The following is a 20263-nucleotide window of genomic DNA, read 5'->3' on the forward strand; positions in this document are numbered from 1 at the left end:
CATAGAGTTTAAAATCATCAAATTTTGGTGTAGACCTATTTATAAGCCAACCCCCACTCTTTGATGAGTAACTTGTTTTACCAAAAATATTCGGCTCATGAACGAGTATATATGGTATATCACTTAATCTGTATGAACATTACCTAAATCCCCCCCAAAAACAGGTAGATCAGGAGAAAGACTAAGGACATGGTGAATTTCATTGTACACAAAATCCCAGAAATATGATCAAAATCTCAATGTAATTACTAAACAGTCTCTAACAACTAGTGTAATTTTTATCGACATGATCTATGCCTTGTGTCCCAGCATGCTGTTTCACTTTGTTTTGATACTTTGCTTTTTATATGTATTTATACAGAAAGCCACAATATTTCTTTTAAAAAAAATTAAAAGTCCCCTTTCCTACATTTTTAAATAGCACCACCATAGATTATCAAAACTGATAGATTTTTAGAAACCTAAAGTCACATTTAGCTATTTATGCAGTTTACTTTTTCATTCAGTTCATGCGTATTTCATTCAGTTTGGGCAGTTTAAATTGCTGCACTCTTCTGGATGAGCACAAAGTCGCAACATTTGGTTTGCAAACAATGCAGACAAAAATATACAAAAAAAAGTTTAAAAAATTATTTTTTTAAAAACATGTCAGGAGAAATATTTCTGTTAGTGTTAGGTTTTTGTAAAAGCCCTTTTTCCCCTACACTACTCCAAAAGACGAGGAGGGGGAAACATACCTAAGCCTAAATTACCTTTTAGCTTAATATATGTATTGGCTTTCCTACCTCATTCACCACTGTATTATCTGAACATACATAAATTATTAATTAATTTACCCTCAAGACACCCTTGTTAGGTAAGGAAGTATTACTGTCCTCTATGTACAGAGAGAGGGGAATGGAACCACAGAGATTAAGAGATCTGCCTAAAATCGCATGGAAATTTGTGGCAGGCCTCGGAATAGCACATTCCCAATCCACCATTTTAAGCAAAAAAGACCAAGAAAAAGATCATTCCCTTCTCCAAGTGTCTTGGAGTGAACAAAATTTTCAAATTAAAACCTTTTTCCTTTCCAGAAAACGGAAATAACTCAAAAATACAATTTAAAAAGTGCATGAAAGGTAAGCAGGTATTATCATCATACTAATGAGATAATAGGAGACTTGGTTCAAAACCCAAAAATATTTTCATGAAACAATTCTAATATTTTTGACTTTTCAAAACATTTCATCCATATTATAAAAATAGTAAAAAAAACCCAACAACAACAAAAAAACAAAACAAAAAAACCCCCAGCAAACATCTGCAAAACAATTCAATTTTTTTAAAAGGAATTTCAGAGTTCCAACCAATGGAAGTAAATAGTGATTGTAATTCTGGCCCAAATATCAAACAAACAGTGGCCACTATTATTAGCTGGATAACATGAACAAAATTTAGAAAGATGAGAAGAAAGACTCTCAAATAATATTTTTAATGTGTGCTAAATTCAATCTAATGCTAAAGTAATTCATAGCAAATCCAAAGCAGTTCTCTCTTTTTGTGTGTGTGTGTGTATTTTTTTATTATATATAAATATATATATATATATATATACATACATACATACACACACACACACAAAATACAAAGCTAATTAATTTATTATTTTCCATAGCGTGAAATAAAAATGAACTATTAACATTAGTCTTATTATGGGGTGGGAAGCACACATCATTGCTGGTAAGAAGTGCCAGAAGAATACAAAATAATATTTTAACCAAAATCTTTTGATTTTACACAAAAAATTGTTCTAAGCTATTTAATAAGTAAGTAAGTAGTGGTTTAAAACTGCTGTCTCAACACCTGATGGTTTGGACTCCATCACTGCAGGAAGGCCAATGCTGCCTCCATCCCTCTTCTGTGTTGCTTTCCTACTTGCTTGCCCTAACTTAGTAGCAACTGAGGGGCAGTGCTGTGTGGATGCCTCAAACCAGCTCCACCTCAACACAAAGAGAAACCACAGATCTGAGTCCTGCAACAAACCACTCGCCCTAATTATAAAAGGTCTTGCACTCTTTCAGCCTTTCATAGACCTCAGCTTTTAACATGGCAGCTCTTAATTAAATGTTACTATTGCATCCCACCACAAAGATACCAACTTGTCAAAGTCAGAGATGCACTTTAAATCACGAATGTGAAGGAATCCATGACTTCAGCCTTATTCTTTCATTTGAAAACTTACAGACACTATCAACTTTAATTTTCTAATAGTTTTCTAATAGAAACAGTTTTCTACTAAAGCATTAATTTATTATTTAAAGAGGAGTTAAACATTGCTTCTTGATGAAATGTTAATTTATTGGCATATCTAAAATTATGTAAAAACTGTAAAAAATGCCTTAGTAAACAAAAAAAATCGCAAGTACTATGTTAATAAATGTGATTAACTAAAGCTATCTACTATCATAAACAGCCAGAAATTTAAGGAGGATAGCAAGGGCAGTAGACACTTTGTACGGCTGCAAGCAAAGTCAAATACTAGATGCAACGTTCTGGTCATTAAAATTTATTGTAGCAGAAGACAAGAGTTCACACAAATGTAAACCAACACAAATGTCAGCATTTTCAGCAAGTAATCATATTTCCATCTGAACATTTTATTCCTGCTAATGTTTACAATGTTAAAATTAACCCCTACAATTGCTAAAATGGAAAAGATTTATTTTTTGGTACATTTCTGGATGTATAGTCAGTTTCACTGGTTTTACTGAATTGCAGTATTTATGTTCTCCCCAAGAAAGTGTTTCCAATAACAACAAAATTCAAGCTGATACTGAAACTCAAGAGGAAGCAGGCCCGTTGCACAAAGACAGAGCAGGGCTATGCCCACCTGAGCATGTTTGATGGTGTTGCTCTCAGGTCCATCCAAACACACTTCTGAACCCAAGAATTTTTATTTTATTTATTTATTTTAAATCAGGGCACGCTATTTGCTACACCAGAAAACTGATCTTTTTGAAATAAGGTAATTTTTAAAAAACATTCAAGCTTACCATGCCCATTTTGGTTTTGCTATGAATTTGAATCGAAAAATCATTCTTGGATGGCACTGACTGTTCATCATACCTAAGGGAAAGTACGGTTCTGCTTTGCTTAAAAAGGTCTTGGCAATTTTCACTACAATTCTAGTCCACCCAGCACCAGAATTTAAAATCCTGATGGTTGAAGGACAATTGGACTTCCTAACACATATATAAGGCACATCTACACAATAAATGCACAGCCTCATTTTTAAGATGGGCAGAACCAGGCTATAATTTTGATTCAGTTTTAACCTAGTTCAAAATTACACACCCATTTAGACGTAAAAAAAAATAAAAATGGGGCAGTGTTGTAATTGGAGTCCTGACAATTTGTAGTGTAAAGAAGCTTCACATGAGTCTGTTCAAGAACCCCTCCCTCCAACTTTGGTGTGACCAGGGCAACCACAATCATCCCTGGCAGCCAAGCTATTTTAAACTTTCAGCTTCTACCAAAAAGGCAGACAGAGAGTCTTTTAATAGAAATTGAAAGATCAAACAGCTTGACTAACAGAGAGCTCTCTGAAGCAGCAGCTAACTAGAACAACTTTGAAATTGACCTTTCTGGGGGCTTGTGTTTTCTCCTGGGCTGCAACTTTCCAAACACTTGACTGTGAGCCATATTATTTTAATCTTTTAGTTTTTCTTTGAATAATTCGGAACCATTCACACCCCTGATCCTTCTCTTTTAATAGAGGATGAATGTTCTAAATAGCCTGCAGGCATTCCATTCATACACAAATCATGTAGAAGTAGGCTAGCTTGTGAGAGGTACACACTGTGCACTGTTTTTTTCCTACTACTTGGACACACACAAAAAAATAAGAATAATCAACAATCAAGGGAATATTTGTTTGGTTAGGAAAGCAAATCAAAGGCGAAACTAAGTGGGTCTCAGTGTACTTTTTCTTCTGAAATAATAGCAGTGGTGAATTTTCATAATTATTTCTTCCCTGTTCTCATTCTTTCAAGGTGGGTGGATCCTCTGATTTTCATATCAGTGCCTAGTGGTGCCCAAAACTTGGCCTGCGGCAGTGGCTCCCCTTAAGATCTTCCTTTATTGCTCTACCTTCCTCCCACAGAGGACACTGACTGGCTACTATGAGACAGACTCAGTGGGGTTCAAAATTCTCCCTGCTGGCCAAGTCCAAATGCTTATTAGTTGAGTTTTAAAGCTGACCATCTGGATCAACCAAATTTTGGGTCCCTCTTTTTCCTTTGAGTCATTTGGCCTTGACCAGGAGCGGGAATTTTGAACCCCTTGGAATGCATGTCTCCCAGCAGATGATCAGCATCAACCATGGGAATAGGGTAAAGTAACAAAGGAGAATGTGAAGGGGAGGGACTGCCTCTGACTAAGAGTTGGGCTCTGATCTGAAAAGCAAAGAGTCCACCATCCATGGTTAAACTTGAAGGCTACTATTTCTACTTAAGATAGCAGTGAAATTAACTGGGGTGAGCTAACACCTAAAATTACTACAGCTGAAAGAGATTAGACCCAAAACAATTTTACTCTATTGTTTTTCAGCATATTTACTGTGGCTATTTGACAGCACTTTGTACAGAGTCAAGTTTCAATGTGCCGTTGATGGTTAATTGAACTTCCCGTCTTATGCACTAGCATGTTGACGTGTGCCGTTCTGAGGGAGCTAATGTGCACACTCATCCCCCAGGCCTGATAAGAGGCTGTTTATCAGCAATGACAGCAGCACAAACGAAACAAATAGATGCGTGAACAGAGAGTAAGGTAGAAGGATGGAGCGGTGGGCCCAAGGTTTGGTGTTTTTGCTCTCTGGCTTGCTGAAAAGATCTCCTTCTAATCGTCATCAAGGAAGAAAAAAGCCCATATAAATGCTTTTCTTTCCATTTTTTTTTTAAATAGATCATACTATTTAAAAGATATGTATCAGAAATAATATTTTTAAAAAATTAGTGAATTAAAAGACAGTGCAACAGTGTCTATCTTCTGCATAAATTAATTTTTTTCTCTTTTGAGTTCTCTAATAAAGCCATTTCTGAAAGTTAAGTAATAAAGATGAAGTGGACTACATTTGAAGGCCCTAAGATCTGACTTCAACAAAGACAGAATCAAATGCATAGAAGAAGCCCGTTATCAGAGTCTGCTATACAGTGGATTCTTACTCTGCCTTATTTTACCAAAGCAAAGTTTGTTGAATTAAGCTCTGGAATGTATATCTTCAGCGAACAATGGGCCCAAGCTGCCATGACTTGCTAGCTTTTGCTTAGTAATATTCAAATACAGAGACTTCTAAACCAAACAAAGTAAAATAAACCTGAATTCCACCAAAACATTTTTCTGTTTTTAAAACCCGTCAGAGAATCGAGTCCAGTTACTTGAAGAAATATAGCTTGGCAAACAGTTCAGAGAGAATCTGAAAGGGACTTTTATAGTTCCCCTGAGCATACATCTAAGTACTTGTTTCCTCTGAAAGAAAATCAGTCCATGGAGAATCAGATTGCTGGTGTATGTGCAGCATGTACTTTACCTATTACACTCTACAGAGTCCTCTCTCTGGGCAGAGAGCTCCAAGTACAGCATCCTGATGTGGGACACTCTGTATTCCTCAGCAGGGTTGCTTTTATCAGGTGCCAAAATGAACACTTAAATCTTTGTGTGTGCAGACAGACAGACAGCACTTCCTTTCTAGCATCAAGGGCTCTCACTTTTAAAAACAAGCCATCAAGCCTTGGCACCAATTCCACTAGATATTTTTACTTTTCACTCCTGGGAGAGAAGTCCTGTACATTCAGTGTGGTTCATTAAAAAATAAATAAAGTTTCTCCAAAAAGTGAAGTCCAGGTACAAGAGGAACAACTCACTTATACTTACATAATTTAGTACCTAAAGAAACTAAGATACATTTCTACACAGACGTAAGATACAGGATTAAGGTTCTTGGAACAGGTTGAAGAAGAAATAGGATCAGAGGCCTGGAAAAATTCTGTTTGTGTGAAGAGAAATTGGAAAAAAAGGGATTGGATATTTACACAGATGCTAAGAATATCCAGAATTGTTATAATTAATGACAATAAAAATTTTGGATGGAGTTTTGAAACCTTGAGTTTCAGGGTTTAAACCAAACTCGAACTATTAGAGACCAGATGAGACTTACGTGTGGAGCAGATTATCCCATATCTTCCCACTGTGGGTTCTTGCACCTTTCTCTGAAGCATATGGTTCCAATTGCTGTCAGAGACAGGATACTTGACTACAGGCAAAATAATGGAACAGCTGACATGAAAATGAAGAGTTTTAAAGAAGAGCAATATCATTAATGCCAATTAACGTGGGCTTATGGAAAAATAGATGGCAAACTAACTTGATAACTTTATCAGATTACAAGTTTGGATGCTAAAGATAATAGCGTTGATGTAAACAGACGTCTGACGCATCCGACTTAGTACCACAAAACATTTTGATTGAAAAATTAGAATGATGCAATCAACACTGCACACAATAAATTGATTAAAACTGGCTGATTACTAGGTCTTAAAATGTAATTGTGAACAGAGAATCGTCATCAGACAGGGTGTTTCTCTATTGGGGTCCTGCAGGGATAGGTTCTTGACCCTACACTATTTATAAGTGACCTGAAAGAAAACAAAATCAGTAGTAATCAAGTTTGCAGTAGACAAAAATTGAGGGTGTGGTAAATAATGAAGTTGGGTCACTGATGAAGAGCAATCTGGATTTCTTAGTAAACTGAGTACAAGCAAACAGCATGCATTTTAATATATCAAAATATAAAGTCATACATCTAGGAACAAAGAATGTAGCCCATACTTACAGAATGGGAGGGGGTCTATCCTGGGAAGCAGTGTCTCTGACAAGGACTTGGAAGGTCATAGTGGTAAATCAGCAGAACACGTGCACCCAGTGCTACTTCTAGTGTGAGCTCTCCCAGCACTATAAAAGTAACCACCTCCACGAGGGGAATAGCTACCAGCGCTACACTAGCACTTTACAGCGCAGAAACTTGCAGCGCTCAGGGATGTGTTTTTTCACACCCCTGAGCGAGAAAGTTGCAGTGCTGTAAAGTGCCAATGTAGACAACCCCTTAAGGGTTGACTTGATCAGTCTATGAGTAGAAGAAAAAAAAATGATAAGGGCTCTTCAATCTAGCAGATAAAGATATAACAAGATCCAACAAAATCCTCCCGGAAATCAGACTTTATCACAGTCATTTCTTCTGAACGTATAATCTATGAATAGACAGTCTGCTGGTCTGATCCTGAATATACTCGTAAATAAGCGGGTAATCTAAAGTTATTGAAGACAGATAACTAACTTCTCAAAATTTTGAGACACTACATAAACATTCAGAGTTGTCAGGGTAATTAATGCTTCATTTCCCCTAATAATCCATTAATTCCTTAAGAAATGGAGACTATCCTGTAGATTCAGTATCTGAATTACTGTAACATTGTGCCCTATTCCATCACAAAAAATCTCAGAACACAAAATAAGAAAGTCCAGAGATTTCTAGCAAGCATATCTGATTCAATGTATAATTCACACAATTATTTACATCTATCATTAGTCTATTTAATGTTAATTGAGATATAATTTTACTGAATATGAACATACTCAGTGTTTGCCACTGTTTTTTCCATTATGAAAATTGCTTTCCTGTAATTCTTGTTCCCTGGTGTATATATTTCATCAGATTAACACTCTTGGATCCATGCTGCCAGACCAAGACTAGCCAAGACTTCAATAGCTCAAAGGTTTTTGAGCATCTCAACTAACTGGGGGTGTACTCACCAGACACCGGTACCTATACTGTCCTCAGGCTCCACAGGAGTTATTCAAATGGGAGGCAAACTCCCGATAATAACCACTTGAACTATAAAAATCAAGAAAAATCCTCCTAAAATCTGAGAGGTCAGTGAGTGAGTGGAAGCAGCAAAGAATCCTGTGGCACCTTATAGACTAACAGACGTTTTGCAGCATGAGCTTTCGTGGGTGAATACCCACTTCTTCGGATGCAAGCCGAAGAAGTGGGTATTCACCCACGAAAGCTCATGCTGCAAAACGTCTGTTAGTCTATAAGGTGCCACAGGATTCTTTGCTGCTTCTACAGAACCAGACTAACACGGCTACCCCTCTGATACAGTGAGTGAGTGGTAATCTTGGTTTGTTTTCTGGTAAAATGTGCAAGTAAGTTATTTTCTTTTCTCAAAGATACAAATCTTCCATGATGTTTTCTCAAGAGTGGAAATCCATGTCTCAATCTCTACCCACCCCAGAGTCAGGAAGGATTCCAGATGTACAGCAGTGCCTGGTTTGGAATGATCATTTCATGGTCAAAAAAGGCCAAACATACCTGTCTCAGCTAATACAGAGCTTTCAGTATCACTGACATTTGCCTGTCAAGAGATTTGCCTGTACAAGACTGCTCAGAAACCTTTCTACCAGAGATACTGGTGGGAAGGCATATTGGAGCTCTCTCTTACTGACACGGTCAAGTCTTTTATATTAAAGCAACATGAATTTTAAAAAAACAACAACAACAACAAAAAAGACTTTTCAAAAGGCTGTCGTACTACATTAAAAGTTCCAGTAAAGTTTTGTTTAATTTAGGTGACCTTTATTCCTTAAGATGGGAAGGCCAACAAGAGGGCAGGTTGCAAGACAGGAAATTACCAGGTGTGGACTAGAGTATGAGCAATCAAGATTGAAAGGAAGGGACAGATTTCAGAGATGCTGTAGAGAAAGCAGTGAACGCTTCGGTAACTGCATGGGTGTAAGTATAAAAAGGGGGGAGGCAAAAAGGAGTCAGATCTATTTACATAATCTAAGAATTTCTACAGTGCCCATCATTAAAGTGCAAGATGACACTATAATTGTGACCTTGAATGATGGGAAAGACAGTGACAGAGCAGAGGACTGAGGAAAGATCAACTCTGTTTTAGCCATACTGAGTCTGAAATGACAGGAAGACATTCAAGAAAGGTACAACAGAGAGGGAAACTTGTTAATGATGGTAGTGTCTACTATGTTAACAAATCCACTTCTGTCTTAGAACCTCATCAAAATTAATTGCAGTCACTCAGTGTAACGGCTCCCATTGACTTCAGTGGGTTTAGGATCAAGTCCTCAGTGAATCGTGAGTCAGACAAACCTGAGCAATATTACTGTCAGGTGGGAACGCTTCCTTTATTCCTCTTAATGGGGTCCTTCCGAGTCTAGCTGTGACTGTCAAATGCATACACAGCAGTAGGTAATGTTTTCCTCAATGTAGGTAGGTTCATTTATCCAATTAATGGACAGACTTAGCAGTCTCTGAAATTTTACTGCAAAACTTGGGTACTTTTATTCCAGATCTAGACTACATTTACTAGGCCACATCTATTAGAGAGATTCTTAATTACAAAATATGACAAGCTGTGACAAATTCAGGAGACAGCATGTAGATACTAATTAGAATAGAATTCCCTGGACTCTTCCTTTTACACGATCTTTGTCAGATCAGTACCTCTCTAACTTCATTTAATACTGTAACAATGGGAAGAACACATACTTCCCTTTACTTTAGGCTGATACTTGTGCATGATGATACAGCAACATTTGAAAAGTCACATGCAGTTTCAAACAACAAACCTGACACTTGGATTGCTGCCCAGGTAGTTAAGCATGTCTTCCTTGAAAACAGAGAAAGTATGTTGCCGCAAGGCAGCCATTTGGATTTGGCAAAGCCATGTCAAGCTTTAATTTTAATTAAAAGCCAAGTGTTACTTCAGTGTTGGTTGTTAATGTATTATACTGAATGTTGTGCATATTTTCTTCGTTAACCAAGGCCAGCTTGTCTGAGCTACCAAATCTTAATTGCATAGGGAAAAGTTTAAAAACTAGGTAACTGTGGCCTGTTAGTAGCAACTTGTTGCCTGCACATGATCAGACAAGGCGAGAGGCAAAAGGGAACACCTGTTGTCCTGGTAGAAACCAGGATACTGATGCAGTTTTGAAGTTTCTGGTTTGTTTCCATTTAAAATTAGTCTCTTAATAGCATTTTGTCATGTTTTTGGTGTACTAGTCTCCCCCACCCTTGTTAGTTTATACAAAAAAAATACATTCACTAAGGAAAGCTTATGAGTGTTCTGATCTTGAGCCTAAAACTTATCAGGTCACATTTCATCCCAAATAAATATTTCCAGAAAGAAAGAACAGCTGTGTTCTTTAAATATAAGTAAGCTAGTGCAGAAGACTTTTAAAGAAAGTATTTTCTCACCTGATTAACTGTATGAAAAGGGACTCAATACACAGACTTATGAGACAGTGCATAATATTTCCTTACAAGTGTCTATAATATTAATGTGACTACAAAGTCCACAGTGTTCATAGAAAGAAAGGAATAAAGGTATATTAGGAAGAAAACACTGCAGTGTATGAAATAGCTACTTTCATTGTAAGTAATGTGCATATTTTAGGGCTAGTCTACACCGGCAATGTTAAAGCACTGCCACCATATGGCTATGGCAGGTCTGGTTCTCTAGTGTTAGAAACAAGTTTAGATTGTCCCATAGGATCCATTGCCTTCAATCTGAATCTGGGACATAAAAAAAAAAAAAAGGTTGCATTTTCTGAGTGGAAATAACCCCCCTTTTCAATGGACCAGGGCCAGGTTCAACTGCCAAACTCTGTGGCCGTACCTGACCTAAAATCATACTATAATGCACCAGCTGGTGCTGTTTGTCTATCTTTCAACCTAGTGTTCCTGTAGCCAGTCTGCCGGTCCCAAAGTGTCACAAAAATCCCACTTGTTTTATCACCAGACAACTGGCAACGCTCCCTGCATGCCTCACACAGTGTTAGTTTATAATTTAACATGTATTAGGTTTACAGCATATTTCTGTACACTAACACATGACTAATTACATGATAGTTATTGGCCAGGCATACAGGGGCAGCTGCTGAATAATTCTATAATTAATCAATTTATTGTAAGCTATGTACAACATACATTAAGGATTGGATAGCTTCCTTGGTGCTCCACTCATATTAAAATTTCTGAGAACATTTACTCTGTACACACAGATTATATTACCACTTAATATATCTTTATTTTTTATATTTCTTCTAAAATCTACTAAAAAAAGCTAGACGGTGTTTAGACTAATTCCTTATTAAACTGGATTGTAAATTATTTATATCTTATCTATTTTTGAGTTATGCCATTATTACGTTGTCATATCAGGTGACCCTGCATGAATAGCTAGCCTAATATGGGTGAAATTCCATTAGAAGTTGAAGGTCAAGGTTACTAGAAAGTTGGTTTTCCCTCTAGATTTGATGTGCAACCTCAATATTACACAACATCATTGATCTCTAGACAAGACAGACAAGACTATTTTTGTTTACTTGTAAGAAAAATATTAATTTACAAGAACACATTAAGAATTTAATGTTAAACATTCACTTCTTTTAACTAAATATTTTCCATTCTTCAGAAGAATAGCTCCTGCCAGTTAACTGGATAAGTCAAATGGGCAGATATTTAGAAGACAGTAATGTGAACCAGACAATAGCCTCTAATACGGATATAGATTAGGGGAGATTTCACCCTAACCCACATACCTTTTCCATAAAGATAAAATGAGTCCTTTTCTCTCCTTTATTTTAAAACAAATACCTAAAGTATAATCTACCAAAATATGAAATTCACATACTGCTTCTGTTCTTCCCCCCTTTTTTATTTCTGTCTTTTCCTCTCTCCACATATCCTTTTCCTCTGCTACTCATTCTCCTTCACTCTGCAACAAATAGGGAAATCAATGTAAAAAATATTCACCTCCTGCTGCCCTTTACTTAAAAAGCTTCCAAAGGCAAGTGAGAGGGTGCAGAAATGTTGTTCAAGGATTCCTCCAACTAGTTTTTCCCTATTACTCTGCTCTTCTCTCCAAAAAGGACAGACCACACACACACACACACACACCCCTACCTTCCTCTGAAATTCATCTTTCTGGCGCTCTATTGATGCAGCTCTTAAAAAGGACAGATTTGGTTTTCCAATTAAGTTAATTGCAAAACTTTAATTAACATCAAGAGGAGCAAATTTAAGCCCTCCAGTGTCCTGAGTTGGCTATTCAATGTACATCTTCCCCTAGAAAAAGAGAGAACACTAACTATATCATACAGTAAGCCCCTGCAGGCATGAGGGAGAGGTCTGGTTCTGAACTCAGATGTGTTGCCACTGGACCGGACCAGCCCGTTTGTTCAAAATTTCATCCCACTACACCTCTCCAGTTTCACATGCAGGAACAACAGAGACATAGCACACTGTGGCTAGCACACTTGGATGGGGATGCAAAGTGGGAAGGATGAAGGAAAATCTTAATCTCCACTTCACATCCTAACCTCCACCCAGTTCCACAGCAGTGGGAAATTATGGCTGTGATTTGCTGCATATGGGAATACCTTGATGGCTGATTTAACACCCTTCCCCCCCACCCCCCCAAGAATCCTACTCCACAAACAGAACATTACATAAAATTGGCAAGTTGCCTTATTTTCAGAAATGCTGAGCAGTAACCACAAGTCAATAGGAGCTGCGGGTGTTCAACAACTCTGAACGTCAGGCCCTATATGCATTATATTTCAGTCCATGTTCCGCTAAATGTCTAGTACTGGCTAGTGACAAGATGTTTAATTGACAGATCAGCAGTTTGAGTAGTTATGTCAAATCCTATGTTCCAAATAAAAAGGTAAAGTACAGTATAGCTGAACTATTAAGAATGTTTGTAGGAACAGAAAGGGTTATATTTACTAATATGAAGCTGTTCATTTAATGTTTTCAGAGACCTCCTCTAAAAGACAGATAACAGACCTAAATATTAGTGATATTTCAGAGTGAGCGGTAAATCAGTGTTCCTGTTTACAGGGTTTTCTATATTCTTTGTATTACACTTTTAACTAACATAAAACAAACATAAGCTTTTACAAAAGTACTCTGTTGTAGAACTAGAAAAGAAGGTAATAGGTAATAATTGGAGATATACCAATCTCCTAGAACTGGAAGGGACCTTGAAAGGTCATCAAGTCCAGCCCCCTGCCTTCACTAGCAGGACCAATTTTTGCCCCAGATCCCTAAGTGGTCCCCTCAAGGATTGAACTCACAACCCTGGGTTTAGCAGGCCAATGCTCAAACCACTGAGCCATCCCTTTTTGAGAACAAAAAAAGTCTTCCTCCTTCCTTAAGAGTAACTTATCTGCTTAACAATTACTAGCACTAAGCAGTCTATGAAAATAATCTAAGAGCAGAGTAAGCAATGGATAATAACACTCTTCAAATATAAAGACAGAAAAGTAAAGACTGAAATAATAAATTAGTTGGCAATGTTACATTCCATAAAGTAATCTATAGAATCATAGAAATGTGAGACTGGAAGGGACCTCAATAGCTCATTGTGTCTGGTCCTCTGCATTGAGGCAGGACTAAGTACTATCCAGACATGGGGAGCTCAAACTTCACTGCACCACAACCCCTTTCTGACAACAAAAATTACTACATGACCCTAGGAGCAGAGACCGAAGCCTGAACCTGCCCAAGCCCTGCGAGGGGGGCTAAAGCCAAAGCTCCACCACCCCGGGGTGGAAGGGGGCAAAGCCGAAGCTCCAGGGCTGTAACCTGAGCCCTGCCGCCCAGGGCTGAAGTGGGGTTCGGACTTTGGCCCTGGGCCCCAGCAAGTCTAGGCCAGCCCTGGCAGCCCTGGGCCCCAGTTTGAGACTCGCTGATCTAGATCGTCCCTGACAGATGTTTGTCTAACCTATTCTTAACTTCCAATGACGGAACCCTCCCTAGGTAATTTGTTCCAGCGCTTAGCTACCCTTACAATTAGGAAGCTTTTCCTAAAGTCTGACCTAAAATCTCCCTGGCTGCAATTTAAGCCCATTACTTCTTGTCCTGTCCTCAATAAAGAGAGCAATTTATCACCCTCCTTTTTATAACAACCATTTATGTACTTGGAGAGTTATATCCCCACCTCAGTCTTCTCTAGACTAAACAAACCCAATTTTTTCACTCTTTTCTTGTAGGTCATGTTTTCTAGACCTTTAATCATTTTTCCTGCTCTCCACTGAACTTTCCCCAATTTGTCCACATCTTTGCCAAACTGTAGTGCCCAGAACTGGACACAATATTCTAGTTGATGCCTCATCACTGTGGAGTACAGTGGAAGAATTACTTCTTATGTCTTGCTTACAACACTCCTCCTAATACATGGAGAGTCGCGAGCTGTCAACTTCCACCCCAACCCTGCTTGCCTCCAGCATTTATAATGGTGTTAAATATATTCCAAAAAGTGTGTTTAATTTATTGTGGGGGTCGCACTCAGGGGCTTGTGATGTGAAAGGGGTCAGCAGTGAAAAAGTTGGAGACCCACTGTGCTAATACATCCCAGAATGATGTCCCCCCCCTCCCGGACACACACACACATTTTTTTTTGCAGGGGCGGGGTGCAGCCGTATTACATGGTTGGCTCATTTAGTTTGTGATCCACTATAACCCCCCGTTTTATGCAGTACTCCTTCCTAGGAAGAAATTTCCAATTTTGTATTTGTGAAATCAATAAGCCCTTCCCTAAGTATAGTATTTTGCATTTGTCCTTATTGAACTTCAGCTAGTTATTTCAGACCATTTCTCCAATTTATCAAGATCACTTTTAATTCTAATCCTGTCCTCCAAAGTGCTTGTGACCCATGCACCCACCCCGAGCTTGATAACATTCACAAACTTTATACTTGTAATGTCAATAAATGATTTAAAAAATGATATAAAGATATCAAATAGAACAGGATCCAGTACAGATTCCTCTGGGACCCCAATCAAAATGCCCTTCCAGCTTGACTCTGAACCATTGAAAACTACTCTGAGTAGTTTTCCAACCAGTTGTGCACCCACCTTATAGTAACAGAGGAAAGAGTACCAGGTAACTAATGAAGTGAGAATCTGCAGTATTTCCCCTAACAACTGGCAATTTAACCTCAGAACTCACTATTTAGGGAATAAGCTAATGAATAGATTTACAGCATCGGGGAGCCATCTCCAAGTCAGAAAAGGTCATAAAATAAAGGACACTCCCAACAGTGAAGCTTCCTGAGACAGAACTCCTGACCAGATCCAAGAAGGAAGCAACCAGAGACCCTGTGCCTGATGAAACAGGAAGACTAACTTATCACCAAGAACAGAGGTAGAAGACCACCCTCACAGTTCAGCTGGAGTACCTGTCACTATCCCCCAATGAATCCTGTTTAGTAACAAAGAGTTGCAAAATCAGACTAGAAATAGGCTTTCACCTGACACACACAACCATAAATACATATATATATAAATGTCTTTATAAAAAAAAAAACAACCCACACACAAGCCCTAGATGCATGCCTTGCTGAAGTTTAATTCAGCCGAGACCCATGATATTAGCATTGAAGCTCCTGTTTTGTGATCCTACTTGTAAGAGTAACCTGCCTGCAAACTGAAGTGTGTATTAAAAGCACTTCACAGAAATTGCAAGTGATGAACTTAAATTAAGGCAACCATTTGCTGATGTATATAATTGTCTCTTTTAGTAACCATATTCAAACTTATTAACAGCTGATCATTTATGCTGTGCTCAAAATTGTCTGAACGTTTTCATTGCTTCTTATGAAACCTATGGAAAGTTATGTGTTTTGTTATTTTAGAAAACAAGGTACTGAGCTGGTTTTTAGCCACTGGAGAGGGAGTTATGTGTTGTCTTTTATGGTTTAGCTAGCTGTAATAAAATAGAATAGGTTTACTTAAAGTCAAAATTTTTAATTTAAAAAGAGCATGAGTGAAAAGATCTTAGCCCCTATATGTTAGTAAGATGGCCCCTGAAAATTTACTATTTTATCCATTTTTGTGGTATTGCCCTTACTGCACAAGTGATTTTCCAGTCCACTGTTATACATTATTTTAGTTGTAATGCATGTGATTGTAAGGCTGAAAGAAATAATGAACGTATTCAAAAATCCTAGTAAGATCTTTAACCTTGTATTACAACTTATAAGAAGCTAGACTGAGCAGTGAATTATCTGGCAAGTCTCTAGGGAGGCAAGTGAGTTCAAACACACAAGAGCAAAAGCAAAACTATGTAGTCCTTTCTAAAAAGCTGGGTAGAAAGGACAACAGCACATTGTCCTATTCAAATAGCTCTCAACAAAGGAAATGGATATAAACTTATTTTTCTTAAAAGAAAGCTTAGATTCTAAAGAAAACATTAGAATGTTTTTCTGCATTCATGATTATTTTTAAGCTCAAGGGAGCCTTGAAGGTATATTATCTTCTTGTTTATTTTGATGCATAGCAGTAGGTGGGGAAATGTACCAATACTGCAATTTTTGCTTTTCGTAAGTTTCTGTGGCCAAGGAGTGGGGAAGAAAACACCACTACCTGGGGTGGAGGAGGAAACTTGTAATTTCTCTTTGGAAAGTTTAGCATAAGCGAATGCTCTTTCCCCCTATAACAATATTAGTTAAATAAAAATTGGTTTTCCTTTAGATCTTCTCAGAGAATTGATTCTGTCTCCATTTTGTATGTAGCCAGAGAGAAGAATGCCAAGTATATTAAGGGATGCAATTCACACAACTCAACTTGCAATTCATTTTAATCAAAACACTTCTGCTATCTGCAAAATAAAAATCAACCCCTATCAGTAGGTCATCTCTTCCCATTTCCTAGGTAGGCAAGGTTACTTTCATTAATAGTGTTTCATCCCAGTCTTCTCTATCTATTTCAATATATCCTTTTGTATATATTCTTGAAGACCAATCCTCACACTATTTGGGGGGGAAAAAAATAAAAAAAAATCAATCACTGATGTGCCAGGTTTGTATAAAAGGAAAGGATGAATCCCTACTCTCAAAATTTAGTTATGGTGTATAATTCTTTAGGTTTAGTTACAAATACCACTAGTTTCGATATGAAAAAAACCACTGCCTCTACTATGAGTGATGAAATTCCCATAACTATAGTCAAGATAGATCTAAACCCACTGACTCTTTGAAAATGCCAAAAAGCAAACAAAACACTTAAGTGACCAGACAGATTTAAAGCCACACTTATCAACCCCCACAGCTAGGGCCCTGAGTTATACTGTCACATTATTCCCTCTCCAATGCAAACACTCCAGGACAAAAAAGTAAGTCTGTATTATTGATTCCTTAGAACTGCTCCACAATAAAACAGATATGAAACAACCCTTCACATCTCAAAACTCAAAATGAAAAGTTTAATCACAAAAGTATATGGGATACAGTAAAAGCTGTAGAGTAAAGCAGAAAACATTGGGAAAATATCAAAATGAAACAAACATGACATGATAAGATAATAAAGTTTGCAATAAAAAGTTATAAAAGCCAGGAGAGAAAAGTGGAAAGTAAAATAATATAAATTTCCTAGGAATACTTGAAGGAGAAGAAAGCACAGTTTCAGTGGGAAAAGGAAAATTTTTACCTCATGAACATACACTGATGAAGGAAAAATAGACTGCATACATTGCATGTTGCAATAAAATTCCCATAATGCATCTACCTATCGGAATTGGGGAAATTGCAAGTATGACATCTGTGGCATTATCAAAGATAGGAGGAAAAAAAGACAGACTCTTAAAAGGCAACCCAGTGGAGGGAGGGAGAAAGGGGTTGGGGGAGAGGTGTTTGAGATCTTTTATATAAGAGGGGTGGGGAAAAGAGAGATTACTTTTTCTATTACTCAGTTCCCCGACACAAAGCTGAAGGGAGAAAACTACTCCACTAAATCAGTTATTAATGGAGGGAACCAATGAAGCAGTTGGATTTGTAAGGGTCAGATCCAAGTATTCTGGAACAAAAACTCTGCATTCAAGTTCCTGAATACAGCACAGAGAGGAAATAAATGGTATCAGAAGAGGAATCTTAAAGCAGAAAGATTATTTCAATCTAGAAGGTCTCTCATTAGAAGATGGTTGTTAATGGCTATTCAAAACACAGCCATTTAAGGAGTGTCTCTCTTACCTAGTTTTCTCTTTCTAGGGATAAGGAAGATGCCATGTTTGTGATAAATGTTAACAGTAAAAGTGTGATGTTTATGGATCCTACATCTCAGTGTCCACAGAGTACTGCCTCCCCCTATAATCACCTCTAGGTGCTATGAAAATTAAAAGCAGCTAGGTGATTGTAGAATAGTATGATACTTGGTATGAGAGTTAAAAACACGTATGATTAATTTGCTCGCTATGGAAGGATTTGATGCAATTTTGTTGCAAAAGTGCTACTATTATCCTACTTAAAGTTATATATGAAGAGAAAATCATGACTATAAAGAGAAGTCCTGATTCCCAGTCACCTCCTGATCGCTATATTGAGCGGGGTTCCATCATGAACACTGAGTGTCAGAGCTGATGCATCTTGGTTCTTCAATCTGTTAAAGCCCCTTGTGAACTCCCTACTTAACAATATTTTAAATTAGCCACTTGCATACAACATATCAAAGACGTTATGTACTGTTATCTATGACACACATTCCAAACCAGCAGACTATATAATTTCATCTGTAAGTAGGGAATTAGTGGAGTGAATTTCCATACATCAGGTTGGGCATTCAAATACCACTATGATGGGTGCAGAGTATAAAGATCTAACTAGAACAGAAAGTTTGAGAATACAACCAAAATATCGTTCAAGTTCCAGAAATAAAAGGACTGAAACCAAAGTGCAAATACTAAGAAATTTTTAAAAATATTATGGTCAACCAATGCTTACAATAATTAGAATCTCAGCATATTTTGAAGATTTCACACATTCAGGTAGTGATCTGGCTGGAAAAGACCTCTAACTCAAAGCATCATGAAGTTTTAATTAATAACTACTTCAGTATTAACGTTGAACATTAGCTATTTGGAGATTTCATAACAACAATTCCTACCTGCTACCATCGCATCTCCACCTGCAGGGGTTCCATTTTCTTGCTGAGCTACAAGTGATTTCAGAATAACTTGTGTTGCTCCCAGTCTTGGCAGGGTGACATGTGTAAGAAATGGCAAATTGTTTTTCTTGGCAAATGCCTGGCTTGTTTCCCTCCTTTTCCTAAGAAAGCCGCCCTCTGGAAACAGTACAATCCACTTCCGGTCACGGCTCCTGTAATGTTTGTCTAGATGCTCCTTTAGGAGCACAAGCTGCTGGTCACGGTGAGCTTTTCCCTGGGAGGGTGAGGATAGAGAAAGGTTAGTGATATTTTAAGTAGTCTTAAAAATCTAAGCATATTTTTAAAAATCCTAAAAACTTGTCAATTAAAATAATGTTTAAACACTGTCTTTTCTCAGAGAGCTACATACACCTCTACCTCGATATAACGCTGTCCTCGGGAGCCAAAAAAATCTTACCGTGTCATAGGTGAAACCGCCTTATATTGAACTTGCTTTGATCCACCGGAGTGCGCAGTCCCCCCCACCCACCCCGCTGCTTTACCGCGTTATAGCCGAATTCGTGTTATATCGGATCGCGTTATATCGAGGTAGCAGTGTAATAAAACTTCAATGCCAACATAAATACTATTTTCCCAAAGGCAGCCACTGATGGTCAACTCAATGCCACCCTCATAAGGAATGAAGAGAGGTTTTCAAGAGTGAGAGTAAAACTGCCATTCTGACCAGGTCTCTTTTTTCAAGTGTAATCTTTAAAGTGCAGTTATACTGTTTAAAAGGGATTCCGTATAACATAATAAATGTGGAACCCCAGAACATTATCTGTTAATGGTCCTCTGATCAAATTTGCCCAAGTTTACATGTTTAAAAAAAAAAAAAAAAGCTTTTATTGCCACTGCAAACTCAACTTGGAATCCAAGAGTCAAGATGGTTCACACACCACTTCTCATAATAAAGTGGTTGCAAGACAAAACTCTCATCACTGCATGCACCCTTGTGCAATACCATTATCTTCAATACAAAGTGGTGGGACAAGTTCTTCAGTACTGTTCTCTCTTCTTCAGTAGGGTTACAAAGGTTTAACTGAGACTAGAATTTAATTATGTTGATAGCATACAAGCCAATCACAGAACTCTTTCCATTCTCCCATAGATGTGCTCCCTGAACGTATTGCTTATTTGTTTGCTAAAGCTAGCAGTTATGACAATCAATACACCAGGGAAAGATCTTCTCTGCAAGAAGATACTATTTTTAAATAGGAT

At 37.7% G+C, this 20263-nt stretch overlaps 1 protein-coding gene across 2 annotated transcripts in view; it reads right to left on the minus strand.

The window, feature by feature from the left end:
- The window catches only part of LPGAT1 (lysophosphatidylglycerol acyltransferase 1), a 127679-nt gene that overhangs the window by 47321 nt on the left and 60095 nt on the right, over positions 1-20263 (minus strand). For both annotated transcript variants that reach the window (XM_039531613.1, XM_039531612.1), the window contains one exon: positions 19004-19277. In XM_039531613.1, the coding sequence (XP_039387547.1) occupies positions 19004-19277 (274 nt within the window). The remainder of the gene's footprint in view (positions 1-19003; positions 19278-20263) is intronic.

The sequence above is a fragment of the Mauremys reevesii genome, linkage group 3 (assembly GCF_016161935.1).
Source record: "Mauremys reevesii isolate NIE-2019 linkage group 3, ASM1616193v1, whole genome shotgun sequence".
Classification (NCBI taxonomy): domain Eukaryota; kingdom Metazoa; phylum Chordata; order Testudines; family Geoemydidae; genus Mauremys; species Mauremys reevesii.